The following is a 27,859-nucleotide window of genomic DNA, read 5'->3' as shown; positions in this document are numbered from 1 at the left end:
AAAATGATACAGGATCATGGAGCTAAGACAGGTGAAGGTAAGAGGGGAAAAATAACTGATTTCTTTCGAAGGTAAGGTGAAGTAAGTTAGATATCAAATGAAAGCAATGGGCTATAAAAAGTATTTAAGGAATAGTGTATCTTACCCTGTTTTGGTGAGTGCAGCCCAGGATAATTTGATCAGGGTTCACTCTACCATGGTTGGCCTATTTAGTTCAGCATGTTCAATCTGATGTCTGCCACATCCCCAGCTCTGTAGTGCTTCCACTTCAGTTCAACATATTCCTTTGTTTGAGCCCCCTGTTATGTCTGCACACATCGACAGTGCTGCATTTGATTTCGTGTTCTATTGTGCTGGGATCGATTGGTGATGCCTGCGGGCTCTGGGTTGTTTGATCGGGTCTGCCTGTGATGCTGCGTCAGTCTAAATAAAGAATGCAACGTAGAGGTTGTGTCGAGCGACAGCGCTGTGTCCTGACGTGATTTCTAGATACAATATTGGCGACGAGGACGGCTGATATCTCTCTCCCACCACCTGCCCCCTTCCTGGCATTACCTGGCGAGCCTCCGGTACCATGGACTCGCGGGCTACATAGTTTTGAAAATTACATCATCGCCTCAGGGCTCGACGACGTGAGCCAGGCTAGGAAGACGGCTCTGTTGCTACACTGCTTGGGAGCAGAGGGTCATCGTGTGCTCGGGACTCTGGGGAACGTCACAAACTTTGACGAAGCTGTGGGACTTATGAGCACCCATTTCGCTGCTCCACAGAGTGCCCTCCTTCGGCGATTTATATTCCGTCAGCGACACCAACTGCCTGGTGAGTCTGTGCGGCAGTGTGTAGCTAATTTGCGAGGGCTAGCTAGCTCATGCAAGTTTGGCGCGCTTCAGGACGAGATGGTTTGCGACCAGCTAATCGAACACACCAACAACGCAAAGGGGCGTGAGACTCTCCTGCTGGAAAAAGACGATCTGCTGCTGTCCAGAGCAATTACCATCGCACTACAGGTTGAGAGAGCAGCTGAGTGTGCTGCTGTGCTAAATACACAGCAAGTGGCCACCTCCAGTCAAGCTGCCAACGACTCCTCCCTCTACTCACGGCTGCCCCTCTGGACGCAACCCAGCAAGAGCGAGGCGGGCGCCGACTCCACTGGGGACGTCTTGCAACTGCAATGACAGCGTTCTCGGCCCCGCCCTCAACAGTCCTGTGGTAACTGTGGATCAGAACTGCCCTGCCCGTGGCCAGACATGCCGTAGCTGCGGTAAGCAAAATCACTTTGCCAGCGTCTGTCGATCTTCCCCGGCTGGGTCAGAGGGCCACACCCCCCAGTCTTCAACCGCCGTCATTCAGAAGGTGAGCTCTGGGCCAGTGTCGTTCAAATCATGCACAGTCAGCATTAATGATGTGCGCATCCCCCTGCTGTTGGACACTGGTGCAGGTGTGTCTCTCCTGAATGTTGATACCTACGGTCAATTTTTCGGTTCACTGCCACTGTCCGCACCCTCAGCTGTCCTCTGTTGGTATGGTGACTCCAAAATCGATCTGGTTGGCTCTCTCCAAGTGACTGTCCGCTATGGAACCAAGCTGGTGCCCAATGCAGTTTTTCATGTGGCACGCCCAGGGGCCAACCTGATGGGCCTGGACCTGTTCTCCGCTCTGGGGTTCTCCCTCTTAGACACAAGGGGGGCAGCAATCCTAACTGTTGCCATGCCTTGGCAGCAGAAGTGGCCATCGCTGTTTATGGGCCTGGGCTGCCTCGCCGCCTTCGCCCATCAACCTCTCCTCAACCCTGCTGTGAATCTGTCATCCAACTACTGCGCCGCATCCCGTTGGCTCTCCGTGATGGGGTCTCCGCCAAGCTGCAACAACTGCTGGAAGCTGGCATCATTGAACCAGTGGACGCGTCACCTTGGGTCTCAAACCTCGTGGTGGCTAAGAAGAAGTCGGGGGGCCTGCGTGTCTGCGTCGATCTACGTGCAGTAAATAAGGCAGTGGTCCCTGATAAGTATCCACTGCCCACCTCAGAAGAACTCACTGCTCAGTTCTATGGCTCTGAGGTGTTCTCCAAGCTCGACCTCAGACAGGGGTACTTACAGGTGCCCCTCCACCCCAGCAGCCGAAACCTCACAGCCTTTGTGACACACGCAGGAGTGTTTCGCTACACCAGGATGCCTTTCGGTCTCAGCTCCGCCCCTAGCTGCTTCCAGAAAATCATGGACTCCGTGCTGGCTGGCATACTGGGCGTGGCCATTTATCTGGACGATATAGTGGTACACGGGCCCACCAGTGAAATCCACGACAAGCGCCTCAACATGGTCTTTGCAGCCCTGTCCAAGCACAAGCTAACTCTCAATGCTGAGAAATGTGTCCTCTCTGTGCCAGCCATCGAGTTCGTGGGGTTCCGGCTGTCAGCGAGCGGTTTAACTCCACTACAATCCAACGTGGACGCCATTCAGGCCATCCCTGAGCCCAGCTCGGCTGCCCAGGTCGCCTCCTTCCTTGGTATGACAAGTTACTACCTGAGGTTTCTTCCCCAGTACTCTGCGACCACAGCCCCCCTGCGCCAGCTGCTGTGTAAGGACGAGCCATGGGTGTGGTCAAAGGCAGGCAGTGACGCTGTGCGTGATCTCAAGACTCAACTGACTTCACCACCAGTGTTGGCTCACTTCGACATCTCCAGCTCCACCTTTGTGACCTGTGACGCGTCAGCCACAGCGATAGGGGCTGTGCTGTCTCAAACCCAGAATGGTGTGGAGAAGCACATCGCCTTCGCCTCCCGTGCCCTCAACCTGACCGAGCAGCGGTACTCCGTGGGTGAGCGTGAGGCGTTAGCCTGTATCTGGGCTTGTGAAAGGTGGCACCTCTACCTCTATGGCCGCTCCTTCACCCTCAGGACAGATCACCAGGCCCTGACAGCACTGCTGTCCACATCTGGGACAGGCCACAAACCCCTGAGGCTGCACCGCTGGTCTGACCGCCTCCGCCAGTACAACTTCAGCCTGCAGTTCACCCCAGGCAGAGACAATGTTGTCGCCGACCTGCTCTCTCGCTCTGTCTCCACCCCAGCTCCACAGACGGACACTGACTGTGTGGAAAAGGACATTGTCCAAATGCTACACACACCCCTTCAGGCCACTGTCTCTCTGCAGAAGCTGAGGGCAGCCTCCGAACAGGACCCTGTCCTCTCCCAACTCCGCACCTACATCCAGAACGGCTGGCCTCACAAGGTCCCAGAGGAGCTGGCTGCGTTCCCCCGAGTCAGACAGGAGCTCTCCTGCTGGAACGACACCTGCGTGGCACGTGGGTTTTGCACAGTGGTCCCAGCTGCTCTCTGTGCGCGTGTTTTGAATATGGCGCATGAAGGCCACCTGGGCATTGTGAAACTGAAACAGCGCTGCCGAGACCTGGTGTGGTGGCCGGGGATAGACAGAGATATTGAGTCTCTGGTGAAGGACTGTTCTGCCTGCCTTGTGAGTGGCAAGACTGGCCAGCAGGCTCCCCCACTCCTGCAACCTCTCGCCTGGCCCTCTCAGCCCTGGGAACACCTGCAGTTGGACATCTGTGGTGAGATCCATGGAGTTCCCCACCACCAACGCTTCATGGTGGTCGCCTACGATCTACACTCAAAATGGCCTGAACTCACCACTTCCGGCACTGTGACCTCACAGATCATCATCGACTTCCTGGACTCTCTCTTCTCTCGCTGGGGCCTCCCAAAGACCATCACCACTGACAACGGCCCTCAGCTGGTCTCTGCTGAGTTCACTGCTTATCTTGACAGCAAGGGCATCCGTCATATACGCACTGCGTACTACCACCCCCAGGCCAATGGCGGCGTTGAACGTTTTCACCAGTCACTGAAGAACGGCCTCAGAGCACACATGGCCCAAGGGTGCTCTTTCACGCAGGCCATCCGTCACACTCTGCTGTACTATCGGGCCACACAGCACTCGACCACAGGCGTCTCCCCAGCCTCTCTCATGCTAGGCCGGGAACTGTGCATGCCCCTTGACAGGCTCCGCCCCTCCACACCCCAGAGACCTCCCTCTGGGGTCAGAGCCTCAGTCACTCGTCAGCAGACGTGGATGAAGCAAAGGTTTGACCAGTCAAAATGAACCAGGGTGCCAGACATCAATGTGTCAGACTGGGTCAGGGTCCGCAGGCCCCACAGGGACAATAAAATGGCTTCATACTGGTCCTCTCCTCTCCAAGTCACCCGTCAGCTGGGCCCAGCCACCTACCTCCTCAGCGATAGCACTCGGTGGCACTCCAGTCGTCTACGGAAGGTGTCAGCTCCGCCACACACAGCTGGTGACACAACCTTAGCCATTCCCTCAGCATGGCGAGACGCCCCGGGGCTTCATGCAGCTCCTACAGGGGCCCCAGACATTCCTGGGCCTCAGCTTCCCCTGCCTTGTCCCTCCCCACCTCGGCCTGCCCAGCCTCAGGCCGCCCAGCGACCTGTTCGCACACGTTTACGCCCTGGCCACCTAGAGGACTTTGTGTCAACCTTTCATGTTTGAAATCCTGCCGGGGGGGGGGATGTTATGTCTGCACACATCGACAGTGCTGCATTTGATTTGGTGCTGTTCTATTGTGCTGGGATCGATTGGTGATGCCTGCGGGCTCTGGGTTGTTTGATCGGGTCTACCTGTGATGCTGTGTCAGTCTAAATAAAGAATGCAACGTAGAGGTTGTGTCGAGTGACAGCGCTGTGTCCTGACGTGATTTCTAAATACAATACCCCCTTTTTGAAACATTGTAGCACTCCTCCATAAGCTGTAATTGCTGTAAAATTTATAGTTTTAAATTTTGTAGGCTTGAGTCATCCAACCAAGCAGTAGAGTAATCATGAGAATAAGATACAGAGTGCAGCAGGACAAAGCACAACAGCACAGAAATGAGCCAGACAGTTCAGCATAAGCAGGTGAAACAAGCACACACAGCAGAGGAGAATCAAGCACACACAGCAGAGGAGAATCATGCAGGAGCACAGAGCAGAGCAGGGCAGAGTGCAATGCTACAGAGCAGAGATTTACAAGGCCAGTTAGGGCAGAATGGAGAAGGACAGCAGTACCATAGAGCAGTTCAGTGGGCCTATATCAGACAGTTGGAGTGACGCTCAATTTGGATATTTCAAAAAAAATCTTTCCATTTACTGTAGTTAATGACAAAAAAACGGACGTAAGACCTGTAAAGATGCCATTTCATTTGGGGTACATAGGACAGCAAAACTAAGATATTCTCTTGTGAGTGGCAGAATTGTAGAGTTGGCCCATATGGCAACAGCAGGGGGAAGCAAATGAAATCGAAGAAAATACAAGAACACAGCGTCTCACAGAGCCATAAACAAGCAGAAGAAATGGTCAAAAAACAGGATGAAAAAGCTTTGGAATCAAGCTTTCACAAAACACAAAAAGAGCTTCTAGCTTCAACTCAGCATGTCTTCAGAACAACATATTACGTCGTGAAAAATAATAGACCATATACTGATCATCCTGGACTAATAAAACTACAGAGGTCAAATGGTGTAGATGTGGGTTGAGTACTTCACACAAATGTCTCATGTAGAGAAATCTTACATTTCATATCTACAGAAATGAGGCAGACGTTACTGGCAAGTATCAGATCTACTCAAACCAAAGGTTACTGTTATTGTGGATGAAAGCACCTCTCTAAAGAAATCATCTTGCCTTAATGTGTACCTCAGAACATCAGTTAAAGGCTCAGAACCATTGGCTTTTTTCTTAGATCTTACTGAGATTAAGAATACCATCATAGTAGGAATTACTAATCGACCGCTGAACTGTCTGTTGAGATATAGCCTTGATGATGGCTTTCTTAAAGACTGTCTGGTTGGATTCTGTTCAGATGGTGCCTCTAATGTTAGGCAAAAAGGCAGGTTTGTACTCAAAGCTGAAAAATAAATTTCCAAATCTCATAGGCTGGCATTGCCTTAACCACAGGTTGGAGCTTTTTGTTAGGGATGCAGTGAAGTGCTGCAGAGACCAACCACTTTACTATTTAGAAAAGTTATATTGTCTGTACAATCACCAAAAAAACTTGAGGGCACTTGATGCTACAGCCTCTGAAGTAGGATTCCACTGGAAATGGATTGGATGTGTCTTGGGGATAAGGTGGGTTTGCTTTGTCCTGTAGAGCAGTGAATTCTCTTTGGACAATGTATAGTGCACTATACAAGCACCTCACCACTGCAAGTGAAGATGTGGAACGACATTCAAGTGAGAGATGCATGTATGAAGGTCCAGCAGCAAAGTTGAGCAGAGTTGCTTTTGTGAAAAACTTGGGTCTTATGATGGCTGGTCTTGAGGAGCTAAAAGACTTGTCTGAGTCTCTGCAGTTCAGAGACATCAGTCTCACAATCAATCAGTTTGATAAAAAAGCAGATAGATGTATTTTCTGCCATGAGAGATAGTCCAGATAGTGGTCCATATTACAAAGCTTCTTGTCAGGCTATTCAGACAGGTTCTTTTAATGGTGTGCCTTTACAGAAGGACAACTGACAAATTGTTATCGATCCAGACAAGTTTTATGATGCAATATGTGCAAGCATGACAAGTAAGATGGTCACAAATGAGGAAGAATCACTGTTCCACAAAGTGAATGTGTTGGGTCACAGCACATGGCCAAGCCCACTACCATTACTGTATGGTGAAGAGGAAGTTAGAGAACTTTGCAGTCAGTTAAAGATAGGGTTCTCTGGAGTCAAACAGAGCTACAGGGATTTCAAGTAAAATCCCAATATGCCAGTTTATGGAGCCCTGATAAATTCAAACAGGCAGTGGAAATAATTGCTATTAGTAGTGCAGAGTGTGAAAGACTTTTTACAGAAAGGAATAATCTTGTCACACCATTTTGCAGTGCACACAACTCAGAATTGAAAATACATCAGCTCTTATGTTCATCAAAATGGTAGGCCCTCCTTTGAGTCTTGGAACTTGGAACCCAACAAAATATGTGGAAAAAGTGGGTACATACCAGAAGGTCTGCTAACCATTTAGCATGTAGAAAACGGTGTCTTATCACACAGGGTTCAACATGTCAGCCTATTTGGGATCTGATAAACTAAGAGTACATCTCAGCGTGTTGTGACCTAGTAACTAGCATTAGCCTATGTGGCGTTCTGTCGGATGAATTGAACAACCTTTCCAGATGGTGAAGCATATTTTCTCTAAATATACATGGAAAAAAGGTTTAGTGCAATATTGGTTGTGTAACATTGTAGATATGGAGTTGTAATAGTGGTAAACATTGTTAGTAGGTGAGAACATTGTAATCCTTTGAGGAAAACACAATCTCTATGTAATGCATCGTTTTTGGTATTTTGTATTGTGTTATTCAGAATTCAGGGTTGAGATGGTCTAACTGTTTACTAAAAGAAAATATTGACACACTTCATTAAATGTGAAGTCAAATAAAAGAGTCAAACTTGCGGCATTGGGAACGCATTCTTTCAAAGAACTGAAAGATAGGCCATTGAAATTTACCTTAGTCTGAAAACGTGAGCACTCTCAAAAATAAAACTATGAATTATGAAATAGAGAATTGAATAGTGGCTTAGAATTGTTTTGTCAATAACGCTCAGCTCTAAAAGTCTTTATGCTGTCTATAAAACAGCACTAAACGCCACCATCACTGATGCCATCAAGCATGCACATCCATGCCAACCTGCTCAATCCACCCTGCCCCATAACAAATCCCAATTTAACCCCAGACAATATCTGAAGAGAATCATTCACCTTCATATCTTTGGTTTTATCCAATGGGCAAATGAGAGGTTACATCTCAAAATGCCTTTTAGCAAAATTACGTCTTATTGTATTCCTGTGATTTAACTCCAGGGTCAGAAAACATTTTGAAGTTGCGAGTTTTTCCAGTAGTCTATTGATCTGTTTTGGAAATACCTAAAGCAGTCCTCAAACAAAGGTCTACAGACGATTTACACTTGTCATTCTATACAAAAACTCATTCCATCAGCAACAGTCAATTTGTTGAATTATAATCAACCGCATCCCCAGTGTCATTATATTGAAACAATTTGCCAGCAGTTTACTGGAATTTGAGTTAATGCAACTTGTGCTTTACTGCCAACTTCACCTCTATTCAGATGCTGGAACCAGTAGTTTATCACGTGGCTGTTCAACATGTGGTGGTAGAAGCGTTAGTTCTGGACAAAAACTGTAAAAGTTGACCTTTTACCTACTTCTTGTCTTTCACTTCATGTTTTCAACTTAATTTGCATTTGTCTGGATGATAGCGGACATCAGAAGAATGACCAGTGGCAAACCCTATACAGGCCGAAACCTTCGTGTTCAGAACCGCACACTTGATAATAGGTTAGATACTCAGATATAAGATATTTGTAATGAATGGTAATCATGTCTATAGGCACGATTTAAAGTGTAGGGCAGTGAAAGGTCGGTTTATTTCTATACGCAAAGGCTGTTTCCTAACATCAGCTCTGACTGTGCATTTGCAGCCGGAAGCAATAAAGATTCGGTATAGTTTTGGAACATGCAAGTGTTGAATAAACACAACACCTTTTAAAACTTATTTCTTCCAAGTCAACTAAAATGTACGTGCCATTTCTCCTCCATTGTAACCCATCTAAGCACAGTAGGACTTTACAGACGTAGCCTAGCCTCAAAACTGTTGTCTTTCAAACTTGAAATAATGACCTAGTACAAACCATAATAAAAATGTAAGAACAAAGTCCCTCTGAGAGGCACCTACTGAGAAAAGGCTTGATTAACTGGCATTCTGTTAGTGAATTCGACACCCTACTGCCCCTTCAGATAAAAACTAAACACATAAATGTTTGAATCTCAGTGTTATAATTTTAGCCATCTGAGAGAGCTCAAGCTCCAAACCAGAGGACTATTAAGAGAAGTTAGCGACTCGCACTGTATGCGAGTCGTTTCCCTCCCTGTCACACACTGCTGACTAAAGGGGAAGAAACACAAACAATCACAAAGGCACAGCAATCCTCCCCCGCCATGTCAGGTCACACAGTTTAGAGGAAGGACCAGCAGGGATTCCTGTCAAATGGCATGGTGTGCAAACACACACACACACACACACACACACACACACACACACACACACACACACACACACAGAGCGTTCGTCATATCTTCTTACATAACAATTCCAGGGCTGCACCTACACTTCCACATTTACACAGCAGTAATTATTCAATGCTATCAAATGTTCAACTCCAAAATAGCTTCTTCCTTTCGACTTGCATTCCTTGGGCAGCATTTAGCTGACCATAAAATGCTTTAGAGAAAACAAACACAATTCAGGATTTTTTTTTTAATTCTTACAGTGGGTCTAATCACACATAAGGTAGTTCCTGGCGGTCACATGCCCACCCGTTTCATTTCTTCACCTTGGTAACTGCGCTATCAAATGAAACAGAAAATGTACAAAACTTTGGTTGTAATGAAATCAGGGCAAGACAGAAAATTAAAAAAAAATATCATGGATATATAATGAAAAAAACCTTGGTGGCTCAGTTAAATGTGACAGTAATAGCTGTATATAGAACTGGCTACCATCAACCTTAAAGATGCACCAATATAACTTCTCTAGTAGTTAGCGGTACTGAGTTAAGTCAATTTTATTTGTATAGCCCAATATCACAAATCACAAATTTGCCTCAACGGGCTTTATAATACCACAACATCCCGCCCTTAGACCCTCGCATCGGATTAAGAGTACCTGCGTTATGAAGGCATTGGTTGGGTTTAACATGATTTGGAGCCATTCTTGTCTCCATATACATAACTGCCAGTAGCCATAACAACATGTACCCTGGCTATGCTGAATGACAGAAGCTACGCAGGTATAGGCTTGGCTAGTACTTGGATGGGAGACCTCCAGGTAAAACTGAGTTGCTGTTCAAAGTGGGCCAGTAAGGGGCAGTCTTACCTTTGGTCCTAATTTAAAAAAAAAAAATCCCAGTGCAGTGACAGGGACACTGCGCTGTAGTGGGTGTCGTCCTTCAGACGAGATGTTAAACCGAGGTCCTGACTCACTGTGCTAATTAAACAACCCATGGAACTTATTGCAAAGAGTGTGTTGGGGGGGGAGAGGTCTCCCGGTGTTCCCAACCTGGCTCTATCCATCTGGCCACCTAATCACCGCCCCCCCGCCGTGTTATTCACTCAATGATTTCTCCCTCTCCACCTTAAACTGATGTGTGGTGAGTGTTCTGGTGCAAAATGGGTGCTGTGCATCACCCAGGTGGGTGCTACACATTGGTGGTGGTTGAGGTGAGTTTCCCCCTTCAATGTGAAGCGCTTTGGGTGTCTAGATAAAGCGCTATATAAATGTAATCCACCATCAATAGCCTTAAATTATGTGCCCGTAATGGCAAACTTTCATTTCAAAATCATATATACCATTCTAATGGTGCAAATCCCCAGCAAAGTGGTCGCTACCCAAGATGTAGGCTAACTTCAAAGTTTTCCCATGCCGAACCTAATCAATGTATTAAAAAAAAATTGTGTATAGTGTTTTGAAAAGAAGACTTTGCAACCCTTGCACCATCGTTCTTGTCATCAGCCTATCGGGATAAGAGGTTAGATTGGTTAGATTAAGTGGTTGCTTAGCTTAAGAGGTTAGATTGGCATGACCGTGATGTTGTTCCGTCAAAAGCATCCTCTATACGCACAAACAAGTGCGTATAGTGAGTCAGCACTTCACTATACAGATTCAAACTTTACAGTGTGTCAACAGGATTATTGAATAAGTACGCATCACCATTCCCCCCCGCCCCTTTTCTCCACAATTGTACTTGGCCAATCACCCGACTCTTCCGAGCTGTCCCGGTCGCTGCTCCACCACCTCTGCCGATCTGGGGCGGGCTGCAGACTACCACACGCCTCCTCCGATACATGTGGAGTCGCCAGCTGCTTCTTTTCACCTAACAGTGAGGAGTTTCGCCAGGAGGACGTAGCACATGGGAAGATTACACTATTCCCTCTAGTTCCCCCTCCCCCGAACAGGTGCCCTGACCCGACCACAGGAGGTGCTAGTGCAGCGACCAGGACACATACCCACATCCGGCTTCTCACCCTCAGACGGCCAATTGTGTCTGTAGGGATGCCCGACCAAGCCGGAGGTAACGCCGGGATTCGAACAGGCGATACCCATGTTGGTAGGCAACGGAATAGACCGCCACGCCACCCAGACGCCCAGTATGCATCACCATTAACCTTCCTTTCTTAGACATGTACACACATACAAAAAAAAACACATTTTCTTTAGAGTCGTCAATAAGAAAGTGCCAATATGCAAAAAAAAAAAAAAAAAAAAAAGTAGACAGCAACGAGGCATTTTCACATATAAGGAGTATTTGGAGAAAATGTTTTGCAGAAAAGCAATATTCAGATCTCAGTGTTATTGTTTGGGATACCATACTTAATTGTAGTAATATGCATTTTCTGTATGTATTGTATATGTTAAGTATTGGTAGCACTACTACTATTTTCGGCTGCTCCCGTTAGTGGTCGCCATAGAGGATCATCTGTTTCCATCTCTTCCTGTCCTCTGCATCTTCCTCTGTCACACCAGCCAGCTGCATGTCCTCCCTCACCACATCCATAAACCTCCTCTTTGGGCTTCCTCTTTTCCTCTTCCCTGGCAGCTCCATACTCAGCATCCTTCTCCCAATATACCCAGTCTCTCTGTCGCATATGTCCACGCCATCTCAGTCTTGCCTCTCTTGCTTTGTCTCCAATCTGTCAAAGCTGAGCTGTCTCTCTAATATACTCGTTCCTAATATTGTCCTTCATCGCTTCCAATGAAAAAAAATCTCAGCATCTTCAACTCTGCCACCTCCAGCTCCGCCTCCTGTCAGTGTTTCAATATTGATAGCACATTCATATAGAAAGTGAAAACTGAATTCTGTGTCAAATGTTGCAGAGGGATGGACATCAAACGTGGCTTTTTGACAACAACACAGATTAATGGCCAAGGGAAGTGCTAGCGTCAGTATTTAAGGTTGCTGCTGTTTTTGGCGAGGGAGCGGGGGTTGAGGTGAAAGTCCACACAGATAACAGCTTGTGTTCAAGAGAGGCCTTAGTGAAATCAGCTTCCAGGTGCATTTCAGAATAGGTATATAAGACAGAAAAGGGTACTGGTAACTGGAGGGTTGCCGGCTCGATCCTTGGCTCTCCCAGGCAAAAATGTCAAGGTGTCCCTTAGCAAGACACCTAACCCCCAACTGCTCCCGATGAACTCGTTGCAACCTTGCATGGAGGAGTATGAGTTTGTGTGTATGGGTGAATGTGAGGCATTAATTGTAAAGAGATTTGAGTGGCTGTTGCAGCCAGAAAGCTGCCATTCAAAGTACAGTCTAAGTAAAGCTCACCATCCGCCGAAACGTTAATTTGAGTTCTGTGTTAAAATTGTGTTGAAATTCTCTGGTTGGACTTAACTGGAGCTGTTTGTTTTGTGGTACTTTGAAAGAAAATAATATCTTAACACAAACCAACTGAACAAACTGCTTAGAGGAAAATTCTTGGGTTTGTTCTTTCCTTACCAACCAGTCTTCCACACAGGTCTGATGGGATAAGGAACAGCAGTTAATAGCACAGACCAAATTTCATAGTTGGTTTAGTTGAGCTTCTTCAATGACTTCATCCCGGTTTGGTTTAGAGGGATACATCCATTAGGGGCACTGAGTTTGCATTTACTGGCATTTGAACATGAGTTCAAGTGGTTCCCATGAGCTATGGAAGAGTCAGTTAATTTCAGTTATATTTAGGGTTGATTTACATTCCCTAGTGTATAAGAAAATGTATTTGGATTATGGGAAATTAGGGAAGTTAGGTGCTGCAAAAAAAATGAAATTGCATTTATACTCCTCCTTTGTACAAGGTGCAAACTCATAGGCTCTGATTAGACGAAGCCCCCCCTGGCACGGTGCGTCCAACGCGGTAACCCTTTACCGTTTCGCTGGGAGAGAGCTTGTCCACCGTCACTGGACGCCGTTCGTAACCGTTGGAGGTGTTGTTGTCCATTTCAGGGGTTCCACTTGGTAACTCCTCTGGGTCTTTATCGAAATCTTGATCCAGCATGTACTCAGGCACTTTCAGCCTGTCCTTTGGGTCGGCAGACATGCTCCCGTCCTCAATGGACAAATCATCGCCCTCATCGTCCTCCTCAAGGGGCAGTAGAGGAGAGATCCCGGGGGAGGAAGCCTCCAAGGGTGACACCTCAGTTTTCTCTACATCCTGTAGATTGGCGTTCTGCCTTCCTGAAAATAGCTGGGAGACACGAGGAAGGTGGCGAGAGGGGAGGAGGGGTAAGAAGGGAAGAGCGAAGCATAAGTATCAATGGATGTTTGAAATTCCTGAGATTAAATCTGCACAAGGGGCGGAAGTAACAACAATTAAATGATTAAAGCAGATGCGATGAAATGTGATTGAAAGCACAACTGGAAAAAAGGGTCCGTATAGTGAAGGATGCATTGTCAAAATATCTGATACTATGAACTGCATTTTTACCACTGTTGCTTTCCACTTAGAAGTATTCTCACTTAATTATTTCATCCACTTGTCTTTATGCATGCTCAATAATCCAGGTTAAAAAAAAAATCACAGTAAATTGAATTAGTTCATCTGGACGTTTATTGAGAGAGAAACGTTTCATCACTCATCTAGGTGACCGCTTCAGTCTCCACCAAACTACAGGTATCCCCACCCTTATAAACAATACAGTGGCACAACAACCAAAAACGATTGGTTTCATATGCAAATTGCCATGAGCATTAACTAGAGTTTCTATGGCAATATGTACAATTCACAGAGGATTGGAGAATAGCTGCAATCCCAGCATTGTAAAATAGTGACAGATGTACTCTTAGCCCCCCCACCCACCCTTGGTTCAGGGACGGTCATTCCCTCTTCATATAGATGGCCTCTGACTCCCCATTTAAACCAGCGTTCCTCCCTTTCAAGGATGTGCACATCCTCATTCTTGAAAGAGTGGCCACTGGCCTGTAGATGGGTGTAGACTGCGGAGTCCTGGCCTGAAGTGTTAGGTCTTGTGTGTTGTACCATCCTCTTGGCCAGCGTCTGTTTGGTTTCCTTAATGTACAAGTCACAGCAATCTTCCCGGCACTTAACAGCGTACACCAATATTGCTCGGTTTGTGCCGGGGGACCCGATTCTTGGGGTGGACCAATTTCTGGCGCAGCATGTTTTGGGGTTTGAAAGCAACTGAGATGCGATATTTGGAAAATACGCATCTCATCTGTTCCGACACTTCTGCCACATATGGAATCACCACTGGTTTATGCTTAGGCAGGTGTTTCTCTCTCAATAAACGCTGTATCTACATGAACTGATTAAACCTTCCATCATCCACTTAATTGTTATTACTTAAATCTGTAGAGCAATATAGTAGGGATAAAAGAAAAAGTTGCAAACAATGATTTTCACTTAGACAAGTTTTGGTAGGAAGAACGCACCATAGAGGATGGTGTGGGGGAGGAGCTGCTTGTCTTCTTTATGACGATCATGACTAAGGAACCAGCTATAACACAGATCAATATGGCCAAAATGACGCCAAGCACTACATCTGGAAAGAAACGACACATTAGTAAGTACACAGACATGGATTTCTCAACACTAAGGTATGGGCACACATGTAATGTTTAACCAGTAACACCGTCTCAGAAAAAAAAAGGGAGCTTTAATCACTCCTGATTTCTTTATAGAGTGACTAAACCCCAGACCATTTTAATGAGTTTGCTGACATCTACAGATTATAAACCATGTAAAGGTTAAAGACATGCCAGACTGGTCTTAGTACTATGTGATGTTAGCATAGCAGGATAAACACAGCTGCAGCCAATGACACTAATAAAGGGTCTATAAGCATTAACAGACAGAGTCAGCACCAACAGACCCAGTACAAATGTGACAACATTGCACCAGGTAGCATAAATGTCCTCCTTTTCAAGTTTGTTTAGCCCATTTCCAAGCACTGATGTTCAAAGGCGGGTAGGAAGGCTGAACGATGATACCAACAGTGGATTCCCGAGTTGGCAATGGAATACAACACAGGTTTGCATGAAAAAAAAACAAGATTCTTCCAAATACAAGCATGATTTCAAAAGTTTAAAGGTTTAAAAGATTTAGCCTTACAGTTAGAGATGGGTAGAGTTAAGATTTTAACGGTACTACTACTCTTACTGATACTGCTTTTCGATCCGATACTTTAACAGTACTCTTATCAGTTCTTTTTTTTGTTACTTTTTAAGAAGAAAAAAAAATTAAACAAATTAAGACCAGAATTAACATCGCTTTATTTTCTCATGTCTGGACAGACTATTACTTTTAATCATTAACCCAAGTTTGTATAATTTATTTAACGCCGTGTGGGCTCCAGACTGCTAGCATACATTAACATACCTGAGGTGGATGGGGCAGAAAGAGACGAACTACAAGCTAGGCAGGGAGTAGGAGTAGTAAGGGAGTAGTAAAAATGCATCATAGACAAATGTCTTAATCTTATTGTAAATTGAAACATGCGTTGGTGAGATAAAAGGTGCAAGTTATCATTTATGTAGCCTAAATGAGTAGGACAATTATTTTCTCAATTTCTCCAATACCGATAGAACCGTTAACATGGGAGCTTATCAATACTACGGTCTTTAATAATTTAGTACCAGTGCCTGTTTAATACCGGGTTTTGGTACCCATCCCTACTTACAGTTCACCTTGCTGGGTATAAGGACCGAGGTGCAGTATTCCTGTTTGGTGTTAACAGCCAATTTCTCCCACTGTCCAGCTACAGTCACACAGTAGCTCTTCTGCCCACTCTCCACTGCAAGCAGCTCCACACACTCGATCTCTTCGCATGAGAATTCATGTGGCGTATTTTCCTTTCGCTAAAAACAAACAGTACAGCTCCGATTAAGTCACATTTAATTAATCAGATGATAGGCAAGCAAAACCAATTACAAATCACAAAAAAAAACAACATTCATAACAAACAGACACCACTGCATGCATGGATGCCCCAAATGAAAAAAAAAATCATGTTTTTTCCATCACATTCCTATACAAACATTATATCCATGTACTATACAAATTACCAATGTATTTCCTGTGGATTTTGTCATGATATTACTATACAAATACTAAAAGTATTCCTATAGTTTAGAAAGTGTTTCTAAGTTGTTCCTATAACATTACAAAAGGAATGCTGTATTATGTGGCTAAATTGTTTACATAAGTAACGTGACAAAACAAACCAAAACAAAACACTACTATAGTAATTTTTTTTTTTTTACTCTGGTCTATTTTTGTGTGGTGTCTGGCCAAACTAATGGAGGATGGAATATAAAGTAGATAGACAGACAACGAGTCAGATCAAATTGCGGCCAACCGTGTCACTGAAGTCATGACAACACTGAGGCCAGCTGCGTGCCCTGACTGACCTGGTCTTTGGCTAAAGCCTTGTAGTCGAACACCTTCCACTCTTTTTTCGGTTTTATCCCCATCTCAGTCAATGTCTGGCGGTAAAAGTGCAAGGGGTGGAAGAAGCTGAACCGGATGATGTCATCTGGTTGGATGGTGACATTGATGGGCGGGAGGTCCACAGAACCTGAAAAAGCCACAAGGACAAGGTTCGCTTCTCAGCTGAATCCCATGCCCACCCAGAATACCAGTCTTCAAGCTGGCACAGTTTCTTTTTTTCTCAAGTATTTAAAATAAATTCATCTTGAACCCAAAGGTGTTATTTGCCTGCTTCTTCTTCTAAACTGAAAGTCATGTTCCATCTTGTTTCATCCTGCTCCTTTTATAGCATTCATGAATGTTTTCTTCCTGTTGTGTGTCTGGTGTGTGTGCCCGCATAAATATGTGCATGTGTGGATGAGCAGAAAATGTCATAAAAAAGTTCAATTTCATTCCCAAAATTAAATTAGTACGCAAATTAAACAAACATGTACAACTAGATATCTACGTCTAGCATTGGCTCCGCTGCACAAACCCAGTCCACATGTTACTTAGATGAGTTCAAAACAGCAAAAGCTAATGGCTGCTCGACTAACATCTTGCATGTTCTGGCCACCTAGAAATGCATGGTTGGTGTAGTACCCTCCATTTCGATTCAGCAGATTCACTTTGAAGTTCATTTTGAAGCCAGTGATGATGTCCCTGCCCTGTAGACTGGACAAAAGCCCCACAGCCACGCTACTTCCAGCAACTCTCGGGTGTCTGAGCGTGTCAAGTTTTGTGTCAATCTTGCTACAAAAGAGCCGCAATTTATGATGCACCAACAAAGACAGCTTTACTTAAAAAGTGCAAATGCTACTGCCACATGCGAGCTGGGGAAGTGTGTGTGGGGTCAGAACTCGGAGCAGCCTTTCCTTTCAGCACAATGAGGAACACCAACGCCTTTCTGTGACTACTTTGTGTTTGTGTGCCTCAGTAGGCACGGGGAAAAGTTATTTGACCAATCACTTGCTGTGTTTGCAGGACACATGAGAGCTTGGGATCAGTGTTTTTCTTGAAAGATAGTTCAGACTTAGGGACCATGGCACGTGGCTATGCTATGCATGGTTGCACAAGATGTGCACATCTACGTATAAACACAGAGGGGGGCTATAGCTATATAAGTAAGCAGGGGACTCCTCAGTGGGCCTTGCTCATTTTCAATGAGGTGAGAATAGTTGAGCTGCGAGCAGGACCCACGCATGGTGGACATAGCCTGATTTTCGCAGTTGCAAAATACATAAATATTCAAATATTTGTTTACTTGAGTAGCAAGTTATCATTTTTTTCACCTTGGGGGACATTCTTCACAGAGCAAAAAAAAAAAAAGTGGTTTCTCTTTTCCCGCCCAGCACTTTCAACTGGCTCATGCTGCATAAGCATTCTTATAGACTACTAAAACCAGCAGTTTTAAGTGATGGCTATCACCTGGGTATACACGATGACATCAGTGGATTTTTTAGTGGGAGGATTCATCATTTCCTGATGTTCCTCATGTTACTCTCAAAAAGATTTCTGTTTTCACCGTTAAAATAGCCACTCACATTTCAGTTCCGACAGAGAGTCCATGAAATAGCTGAAGATTAAAGAAGGGGAGGTCTCAGACTCATTTTGTCCAACCACAGCAGTTATGTTAAGTTTGTAGTCATTATCTGGATCATTGAGGAATGAGATGTCGGCATGCATGGTTGGTGACTCCACCCACAGCGGCTTATGACGGCTAGAAACAAGAGAAACTATGTTGAAACAAAAATGCACAAACACAGTAAGGACAACTAATCAGAATCTTTTTTTTTCTCCCCAATTGTACCCGTGCAATTACCCACTCTTCTGAGCTGTCCCAGTCGCTGCTCTACCCCCTCTGCCAATCCGGGGAGGGCTGCAGACTGCCACATGCCTCCGCTGAGACATGTGGCGTTGCCAGCTGCTTCTTTTCACCTGACAGTGAGGAGTTTCGCCAGGGGGATGTAGCGCGTCGGAGGATCACGCTATTCCTCCCAGTCCCCCCCCCCCCACCCCCGAACAGGTGCCCTGACCGACCAGAGGAGGCGCTATTGTCGCAACCAGGACACATACCCACATCCAGCTTCCCACCCACAGACACGGTCAATTGTGTCTCTAGGGACGCCCGACTAAGCCGGGGGTAACATGGGGATTCGAACTGGCAATTCCCATGTTGGTAGGCAACGGAATAGGCCGCTACGCTACCTGGACACCCTAGAATCGATTTTTATTTGCAAAGAAACTTGGCACATCCATGGGACTTGACTGGATGAGCTGCTGATGTAGGTCACACTGACCATGATACAACAACAAAACTATAAAAGAAATACATTTAAAAATATCAATATCTACAGTTGGGAATAAAGAACGTGACCTGAGGAAATAGGCACTCATACTATCAATAAGCAGTTGAGCCTTGCATCTCCAAAGTATCATTAACTTAAAAAATATGTACTTTCCCATGGACCTGTGCTTTGTCACTCGGCCAGAAAATGTTTTATCTCGGCATTCAAAATGGCAACCACAAGTTGCAAGAAACTATACACCAGAATGATAAAATTGCTCCCACAAAGTGTAGAAAACAAAAGCAAATTTACAAAAACATACTCAAAACACACAAGCTTTTCACACACATCTACTCTCTACTTACCCTGATAATGCAGAAATACTGATTTTGAATTTAGGGTGCAGCGACGGCTGGCTGTAATTCCAGTACACAATGTTTTGGAAGTTGTGACATTGTAAGGTCATGTTGGTTGCCGGGGGCACTGTAGAGAGAAACTGGTGTTGAGAACCACAAACATTCAAAGAGCACAAAATATAGATCTAAATGCTCTGAAACAACAAAAGCCTTTGTCTTGCAGAGGGCCAATTTCTTTGAGTTTTCAGAGGAAGTTGATCACATATCTGAGAAGTTGACTTAATTGTACAATGGGGACACGCTATAAATAACATCAGTATTGTAATGAGCACATGCACATAAATGCCAATACAGCCGCTAAAGGGTTGACTTCCAAAAAAGAAAGCGTACTGTAGGTAACAGCAGGGAGTACTATGCACTAGATGTCAGCATTAGAGTAATGAAACTTCAGAAGAGGAACCAAACATGTGCACATCCAGAAAATATGAAGGTGCAAAACTAGAATGAAGGACTAAGGTCAGCACACTAAATTGTTCCCAAAACGCTGCCAAATAAAATAGCTTTTTGGGAGCAATTTAGTGTGCAGAGCTTACTCCTTCATTCTAGCCTTAGAGTAATTTCCATGTTGGCCCAATTGGTGGGAGCAACGCAAAGTAGCGGCCATCCAGGCAACCATCTACATCGCCTCAGTACCAATACCCATTTACCCATTTGCTGGCTCTCCGAGGGCCATTTTCAAAAACCTGCTTAAGCCTAGTTCTACACACAAAGAATTTGCTTGGATAACAAGCATTTTGTTGTAAAGTGCAACATGGATAGAAGTTGGTTGTGTTAAAAAATGATAATGTTACTCATTCATTAACTTTAGAGCACACAGATTTTGAGGACTACTTTTTAGCAGTTAAATTTAAACAGCAGTTTTTATTTGATTTTGATATACTTTACTAATCCCCCATGGGGAAATTATGCTCTGCATTTAACCCACCCTAGCTGTGTAGCTAAGAGCAGTGGGCAGCCGCCGTGCAACACCCGGGGACCAACTCCAGTTCGTCTTGCCATGCCTCGGTCAGGGGCACAGACAGGAGTATTAACCCTTACATGCATATGATTTTGATGGTGGGGGAAACCGGAGCACCCGGAGAAAACCCATCGCAGACACAGGCAGAACATGCAAACTCCACACAGAGGATGACCTGGGATGACCCCTAAGGTTAGACGACCCCGGGGTTCGAACCCAGGACCTTCTTGCTGTGAGGCGACAGCGCTAACCACTGGGCCACCATGTCACCCAGTTTTTTATGAGTGTTTTAATTGGTCTTGAAAGTCTGAGCTTTGGCTAGAGGCAAGGCATTTTTTTGGTACTATTTTGCCGTTATGCGTAAAGGGAAATGAGTATAAATTCCTGAAAGTGTGTAAGTCACAAAAAAATAAAATATGAAACTGTAGTGCAGAAATTAGTAATTTGCTTTACTGGATAACGGGGTACTCTGTCTTCCAGTTAAGCAGAAAAAGTGACTCATATAATCTCCAATTGTGTTCTTAAAGCAAAAGCTGAGATAAAACTAAACTTTAAAAGGAATTATTGGAGTGGGGACACTCCTTAGACCCCTCTCGATAACTTAACATCTAGAAAACATTTTACCTTTGTCGACCAGTTTCACTGCATTAACTTGAGTCTAGCAATTCTTTATATATCAGCTGCACAATCTGCCAAGGACTCTGCTGAGTCTGATAAAAAAAAAAGTGATTTCCTGAGTAGCCAAACACTCGGGGGGCGGGGGGGAGGCAGTTCCTCAAACAAGAACATTTAACAATTCGGTTGTTTCTTAATTATTTTTTTTACTTCATTAGTGTGGCTTAAAGAAAGAAAGGAAAACAATCAATTTTACGGTCAAATCTAAAAACGAGCCTGTAATGCTACCTTTAATGTGTGTTAACATGATCCTGTTTCTTCATCTACTGTTGCATCAGTTACGATAAGTGGCCAAGCGTGACGGTATTGCACAATCCACAAATGTCCACACATGCATGCATATCGCACAGCTACCAGTCTCACCACAACCATTTCCAGACAGCAGTCTTTATTTCTGGTGTGCCATCAGACTTGAAATGCCGTGTAACACAAACCAACAACATTCAAATGCCCACATTCTTTTCAACTCAATTTTAGGCCATTTGCCAAATAGAGACACTCATAAAAAGAAAGCCCACAGTAAGGGTGAGGGGGAGAAAAGACAATTCCATGCAACATTGCAACACTAACCAGTGATGCCAATACAGCCGCATTTTCCTAAATCTCAATATTGAAGTACACAAAACAAATATTATGAAAAGGTCTGACATAATGATTTCTACATCTCTGAATGTGTGAATTTTAATTGTTTGAACGTTTTTATTCAGGGAAGCAAACACAGGTTTAAAGCTTTTGTAATATGCGGGGCTTGAAATAAAGCATTTTGCTGTACGTGTTCTTTGGATAATTGCAGTTTCCATATTTTACTGTAGATAAGAGGGGATGGAGCCTTGAATATGTATGATAATGATATTTGAGAAAATAGAAATACGTATCAAATCAGCACTAAAATACAAACCTAGGCCTAAATCCAGATTTCTATTTGTGCCATCATAAACTCGCCATGGTGTCTGCCACGCTTTGCCTTTATGAAATACACAGGAAAATGTTAACTGTAAAATAATAATGTGTACCATTATGTAGCCAAATTATTTACAGCAATTTTAAAAAACGGTTCGAATATGCCATGTACAATGCCACACTTCTTCCGTCAAATCATGTCCTATTAGTTATTACTATTATTATTAGTCTTTTTAGTTGTTACTGTACAACACCTGACCTATTAGAAGTCAGCTTTTGTACAAGTCATAAACTCACAAACCTGTCTGACCCTACTGTTTGCTATCTCGGGTCATATGCGCCATGTCAAAACATTTCAGTTTCATTTCCTCTGAACTAAAATGACACATATGACACTTAGAAAACACATTTATGCTTTATTATGTACAAAACCGCAGCAGTAAAATTGGTGGATGAGGGTTGACACCGCAAACAGATTTTAAAACAGGTACACATACGTAAGTACAACACAATATGATATGTAGACCCCGACGCACGGGTGTGAGGGGAAAAGTGAGGAAGCAAAAACGACATCAAAAGGTTAATTTTGAGGCCAGTGGGTGTTCCCGATCAACAGTTATTCACAAACTTAGATGAAAACATCATTCCTCACCATGACATCTAGGAAACTTTGTTTATCTGGTTCTTAACTGAAATACATGTGCAACGCACTAATTCTAAAATCTGAAAGCAGTCCTGATGAGAGGACATTTCAGTCTTGATGCAAGCTTTGTTTGAATTGAGATTTATCATGCGAGTTAGATGCACATCCAAATCCCAGCAAAATAACCATTCGTTCCTGTGATGAAAACAGATATGCAACTCCAACAGGAAACATTCAGACGGAGGTCGGTGGTTGTATGCCGGCTGGCTATCAGAAAATGAGGCATTCTGTGAATGCCACGAAAAACACACAATGATATTAAGTTCCTAAAAGTAATAGTGACCAAAGAAACAGAAAAAAAGGGGGAAGAGATTTTCTGGCTCAGAGGGTGAGTTGATCCTATTTTTATCAATGGCATTAAACCCTTCATGACACCATCGGCCACGGACTAAAAACACCAAACAAACACGCTGTCATTTCATTTCATATTATGTATCCCCTGAAAAAAATTACGGAGGACTGTGATACTGTAGATATTTATATGGAGTAAAGGTAACTATGTCCTGGCATACATACTGATTTTTATATTACATATACACTTTGTCATTATAGGTTATTGAGTGTTGCTAGATGGGCAAAAATCTCAGTTATATCCATTTAATATTAAATCTACAGCACAAAGTGTGCAAAAAGTGAAGGGGTCTGAATACTTTATGAAGACAATTATATATTATCTGTATATATACACTCACCGGCCACTTTATTAGGCACACCTGTCCAACTGCTCGTTAATGCAAATTTCTAATCAGCCAATCACATGGCAGCAATTCAATGCATTTAGGCATGTAGACATGGTCAAGACGATCTGCTGCAGTTCAAACCGAGCATCAGAACGGGGAAGAAAGGTGATTTAAGTGACTTTGAACGTGGCATGGTTGTTGGTGCCAGACGGGCTGGTCTGAGTATTTCAGAAACTGCTGATCTACTGGGATTTTCACGCACAACCATCTCTAGGGTTTACAGAGAATGGTCCGAAAAAGAGAAAATATCCAGTGGGCGGCAGTTCTGTGGGCGAAAATGCCTTGTTGATGCCAGAGGTCAGAGGAGAATGGCCAGACTGGTTCGAGCTGAAAGAAAGGCATCAGTAACTCAAATAACCACTCATTACAACCGAGGTATGCAGAAGAGCATCTCTGAACGCACAACACGTCGAACCTTGAGGCAGATGGGCTACAGCAGCAGAAGACCACACCGGGTGCCACTCCTGTCAGCTAAGAACAGGAAACTGAGGCAACAATTCGCACAGGCTCACCAAAATTGGACAAAAGAAGATTGGAAAAATGTTGCCTGGTCTGATGAGTCTCGGATGGTAGGGTCAGAATTTGGCGTCAACAACATGAAAGCATGGATCCATCCTGCCTTGTATCAACGGTTCAGGCTGCTGCTGGTGGTGTAATGGTGTGGGGGATATTTTCTTGGCACACTTTGGGCCCCTTAGTACCAATTGAGCATCGTGTCAATGCCACAGCCTACCTGAGTATTGTTGCTGACCATGTCCATCCCTTTATGACCACAGTGTTCCCATCTTCTGATGGCTACTTCCAGCAGGATAACGCGCCATGTCATAAAGCTCGAATCATCTCAGACTGGTTTCTTGAACATGACAATGAGTTCACTGTACTCAAATGGCCTCCACAATCACCAGATCTCAATCCAATAGAGCACCTTTGGGATGTGGTGGACCGGGAGATTCGCATCATGGATGTGCAGCCGACAAATCTGCAGCAACTGCGTGATGCTATCATGTCAATATGGACCAAACTCTCTGAGGAATGTTTCCAGTACCTTGTTGAATCTATGCCACGAAGGATTAAGGCAGTTCTGAAGGCAAAAGGGGGTCCAACCCGGTACTAGCAAGGTGTACCTAATAAAGTGGCCAGTGAGTGTATATAGCAAAAGTATTGGGACACACCTCTTAATCATTGAATTCAGGTGTTTCATTCAGACCTATTGCCACAGGTATATAAAATCAAGCGGCTAGCCATGCAGTCTGCATTTACAAACATTTGTGAAAGAATGGGTCGTTCTGTAGAGCTCAGTGAATTCAAGTGTGGTACTGTCATAGGATGCCACCTTTTCAATAAGTCAGTTCGTGAAATTTCTTCCCTGCTAGATATCCCATGGTCAACTGTAAGTGGTATTACTGAAAAGTGAAAGTGTTTAGGAACAACAGCGACTCAGCCACGAAGTGGCAGACCACGTAAAGTCACATAGTGGGGTCAACGAGTGCTGAGGCGCATAGTGCATAAAAGTCACCATCGCTCTGTTGACTCAATAACTGCAGAGTTCCAAAGTTCCTCTGGCATTAACGTCAGCACAAAAACTGTGCACCAGGAGCTTCATGGAATGGGTTTCCATGGCCGAGCAGCTGTATGCAATTCTTACATCACCCAGCACAATGCCAAGCATCAGATGGAGTGGTGTAAAGCACGCTGCCACTGGACTCTGGAGCAGTGGAAACGTGTTCTCTGGCGTGACGAATCACGCTTCTCTGTCTGGTAGTCTGATGGATGAGTCTGGGTTTGACGGATGCCAGGAGAACGTTACCTGCCTGACTGCACTGTGCCAGCTGTAAAGTTTGGTGGAGGAGGGATAATGGCATGGGGCTGTTTTTCAGGGGTTGGGCTAGGCCCCTTAGTTCCAATGAAGGGAAATCTTAATGCTTCAGCATACCAATACATTTTGGACAATAGGCCCTTTTCACATGGCGTCAGAGAACTTCCGTTCTGACTCCTTGCAGGGAATGCTAACTTCTGCACGGACTATGGAGTTTACACAGTCGCTCACAAACCTGCCTGAAATACGGCTAGATGATGTACCACGGATTGCCGAAACATTTGCATTGACCAATGGTCCAAACTTGACAAAGGCTACAAATTCTTCATCGAACCTCTTTGATTATGCTAAATAACTTCTGTTAAAGGCAATAACTTTAAATCACAGTCTGAAAAAAGGGAGATCTTGAGAGAGAGAGAGAGAGAGAGAGAGAGAGAGAGAGAGAGAGAGAGAGAGAGAGAGAGAGAGAGAGAGAGAGAGAGATCCAAAATCTTGTGGAAAGCCTTCCCAGAGGAGTGGAAGCTGTTATAGTTGCAAAGAGGGGGACCAACTCCATGTTAATGCCTATGGATTTAGACCGGGATGTCATAAAAGCTCCTGTAGGTGTAATGGCCAGGTGTCCCAACACTTTTGTCCCTAAAGTGTGTGTGTGTGTGTGTGTGTGTGTACACACACACACACTATATATATATATATATATATATATACACTCACCGGCCACTTTATTAGACACACCTGTCCAACTGCTCGTTAACGCAAATTCTAATCAGCCAATCACATGGCAGCAACTCAATGCATTTAGGCATGTAGACATGGTCAAGACGATCTGCTGCAGTTCAAACCGAGCATCAGAATGGGGAAGAAAGGTGATTTAAGTGACTCTGAACGTGGCATGGTTGTTGGTGCCAGACGGGCTGGTCTGAGTATTTCAGAAACTGCTGATCTACTGGGATTTTCACGCACAACCATCTCTAGGGTTTACAGAGAAACGTCTGAAAAAGAGAAAATATCCAGTGAGCGGCAGTTCTGTGGGCGAAAATGCCTTGTTGATGCCAGAGGTCAGAGGAGAATGGCCAGACTGGTTCGAGCTGACAGAAAGGCAACAGTAACTCAAATAACCACTCATTACAACCGAGGTATGCAGAAGAGCATCTCTGAACGCACAACACGTCGAACCTTGAGGCAGATGGGCTACAGCAACAGAAGACCACACCGGGTGCCACTCCTGTCAGCTAAGAACAGGAAACTGAGGCTACAATTCGCACAGGCTCACCAAAATTGGACAATAGAAGATTGGAAAAACGTTGCCTGGTCTGATGAGTCTCGATTTCTGCTGCGACATTCGGATGGTAGGGTCAGAATTTGGCGTCAACAACATGAAAGCATGGATCCATCCTGCCTTGTATCAACGGTTCAGGCTGGTGGTGGTGGTGTAATGGTGTGGGGGATATTTTCTTGGCACACTTTGGGCCGCTTAGTACCAATTGAGCATCGTGTCAATGCCACAGCCTACCTGAGTATTGTTGCTGACCATGTCCATCCCTTTATGACCACAGTGTTCCCATCTTCTGATGGCTAATTCCAGCAGGATAACGCGCCATGTCATAAAGCTCGAATCATCGCAGACTGGTTTCTTGAACATGACAATGAGTTCACTGTACTCAAATGGCCTCCACAGTCACCAGATCTCAATCCAATAGAGCACCTTTGGGATGTGGTGGACTGGGAGATTCGCATCATGGATGTGCAGCCGACAAATCTGCAGCAACTGCGTGATGCTATCATGTCAACATGGACCAAACTCTCTGAGGAATGTTTCCAGTACCTTGTTGAATCTATGCCACTAAGGATTAAGGCAGTTCTGAAGGCAAAAGGGGGTCCAACCCGGTACTAGCAAGGTGTACCTAATAAAGTGGCCAGTGAGTGTATATTTCAGATCCCTTCACACACACACACACACACACACACACACACATATATATATATATATATATATATATATATATATAAGAAACACTCAACGGTAGGGAACATGCTACAACAAATATATCATATCCCCCCCCTTTTTTTCTCCCCAATTGTATCTGGCCAATTACCCCACTCTTCCAAGCCGTCCCGGTCGCTGCTCCATCCCCTCTGCCGACCCGGGGAGGGCTGCAGACTACCACATGCCTCCTCCGATACATGTGGAGTCACCAGCCGCTTCTTTTCACCTGACAGTGAGGAGTTTCACCAGGGGGATGTAGTGCATGGGAGGATCACGCTATTCCTCCCAGTTCCCCCTCCCCCCTGTGTCTGTAGGGATGCCTAACCAAGCCGGAGGTAACACGGGGATTCAAACCGCCAAGCCCCGTGTTGGTAGGCAATGGAATAGACCGCCACACCACCCAGACGCCCTGCTTTCATTTTTAAAGTCAAATGAGACTGAACTAAAAAACTGAACATAAAGGTTTTCAAAAAGCATTTCCTATTAAGACGAGTATACAACACATACTTTTTTAAATAGTATTATTCCTTGTTCTTTATCACCATCACTACACCTACTGCTATCACATTTGAAATATCTGAAATCTACACTTGATTTCTTGCCACAAATTCTTTCAGAAGTGAAAAACTTGGTGACTAAATGAAAATTGTCATGTGAGCTTTGCTCAAAAAAAAAAAAAAAGAAAGAAAGAAAGAAAGAAAAACCCTACCAGTGGTTTTGCTTGTTTTGCCCATTTGCCCCAAACGGTCTTACTTCTGACCATTTCCAAAGCATACCAAAACCACGGAAAATCATTTCCAAAGCATGTGTAGATTTTTTTGGGAGTGTCTTTCCAACC

General features: G+C 44.6%; 1 protein-coding gene across 1 annotated transcript in view; it reads right to left on the bottom strand.

Moving 5' to 3' along the window:
• Positions 1-9,303: 9,303 nt before the first annotated feature.
• The window catches only part of ifngr1l (interferon gamma receptor 1-like), a 30,240-nt gene continuing 11,684 nt past the window's right edge, over positions 9,304-27,859 (bottom strand). Inside the window, exons 2-7 of the mRNA XM_056292191.1 lie at positions 19,192-19,309; positions 18,083-18,258; positions 16,481-16,647; positions 15,751-15,928; positions 14,504-14,613; positions 9,304-13,298 (exon numbers count right to left, since the gene is read on the bottom strand). Coding sequence (XP_056148166.1) covers positions 12,918-13,298; positions 14,504-14,613; positions 15,751-15,928; positions 16,481-16,647; positions 18,083-18,258; positions 19,192-19,309 — 1,130 coding nt within the window. The 3' untranslated portion in view covers positions 9,304-12,917. The remainder of the gene's footprint in view (positions 13,299-14,503; positions 14,614-15,750; positions 15,929-16,480; positions 16,648-18,082; positions 18,259-19,191; positions 19,310-27,859) is intronic.

The sequence above is a fragment of the Lampris incognitus genome, chromosome 13, assembly GCF_029633865.1.
Source record: "Lampris incognitus isolate fLamInc1 chromosome 13, fLamInc1.hap2, whole genome shotgun sequence".
NCBI classification, from domain to species: Eukaryota; Metazoa; Chordata; class Actinopteri; order Lampriformes; family Lampridae; genus Lampris; species Lampris incognitus.
This window is presented reverse-complemented; position numbering and strand designations above follow the sequence as displayed.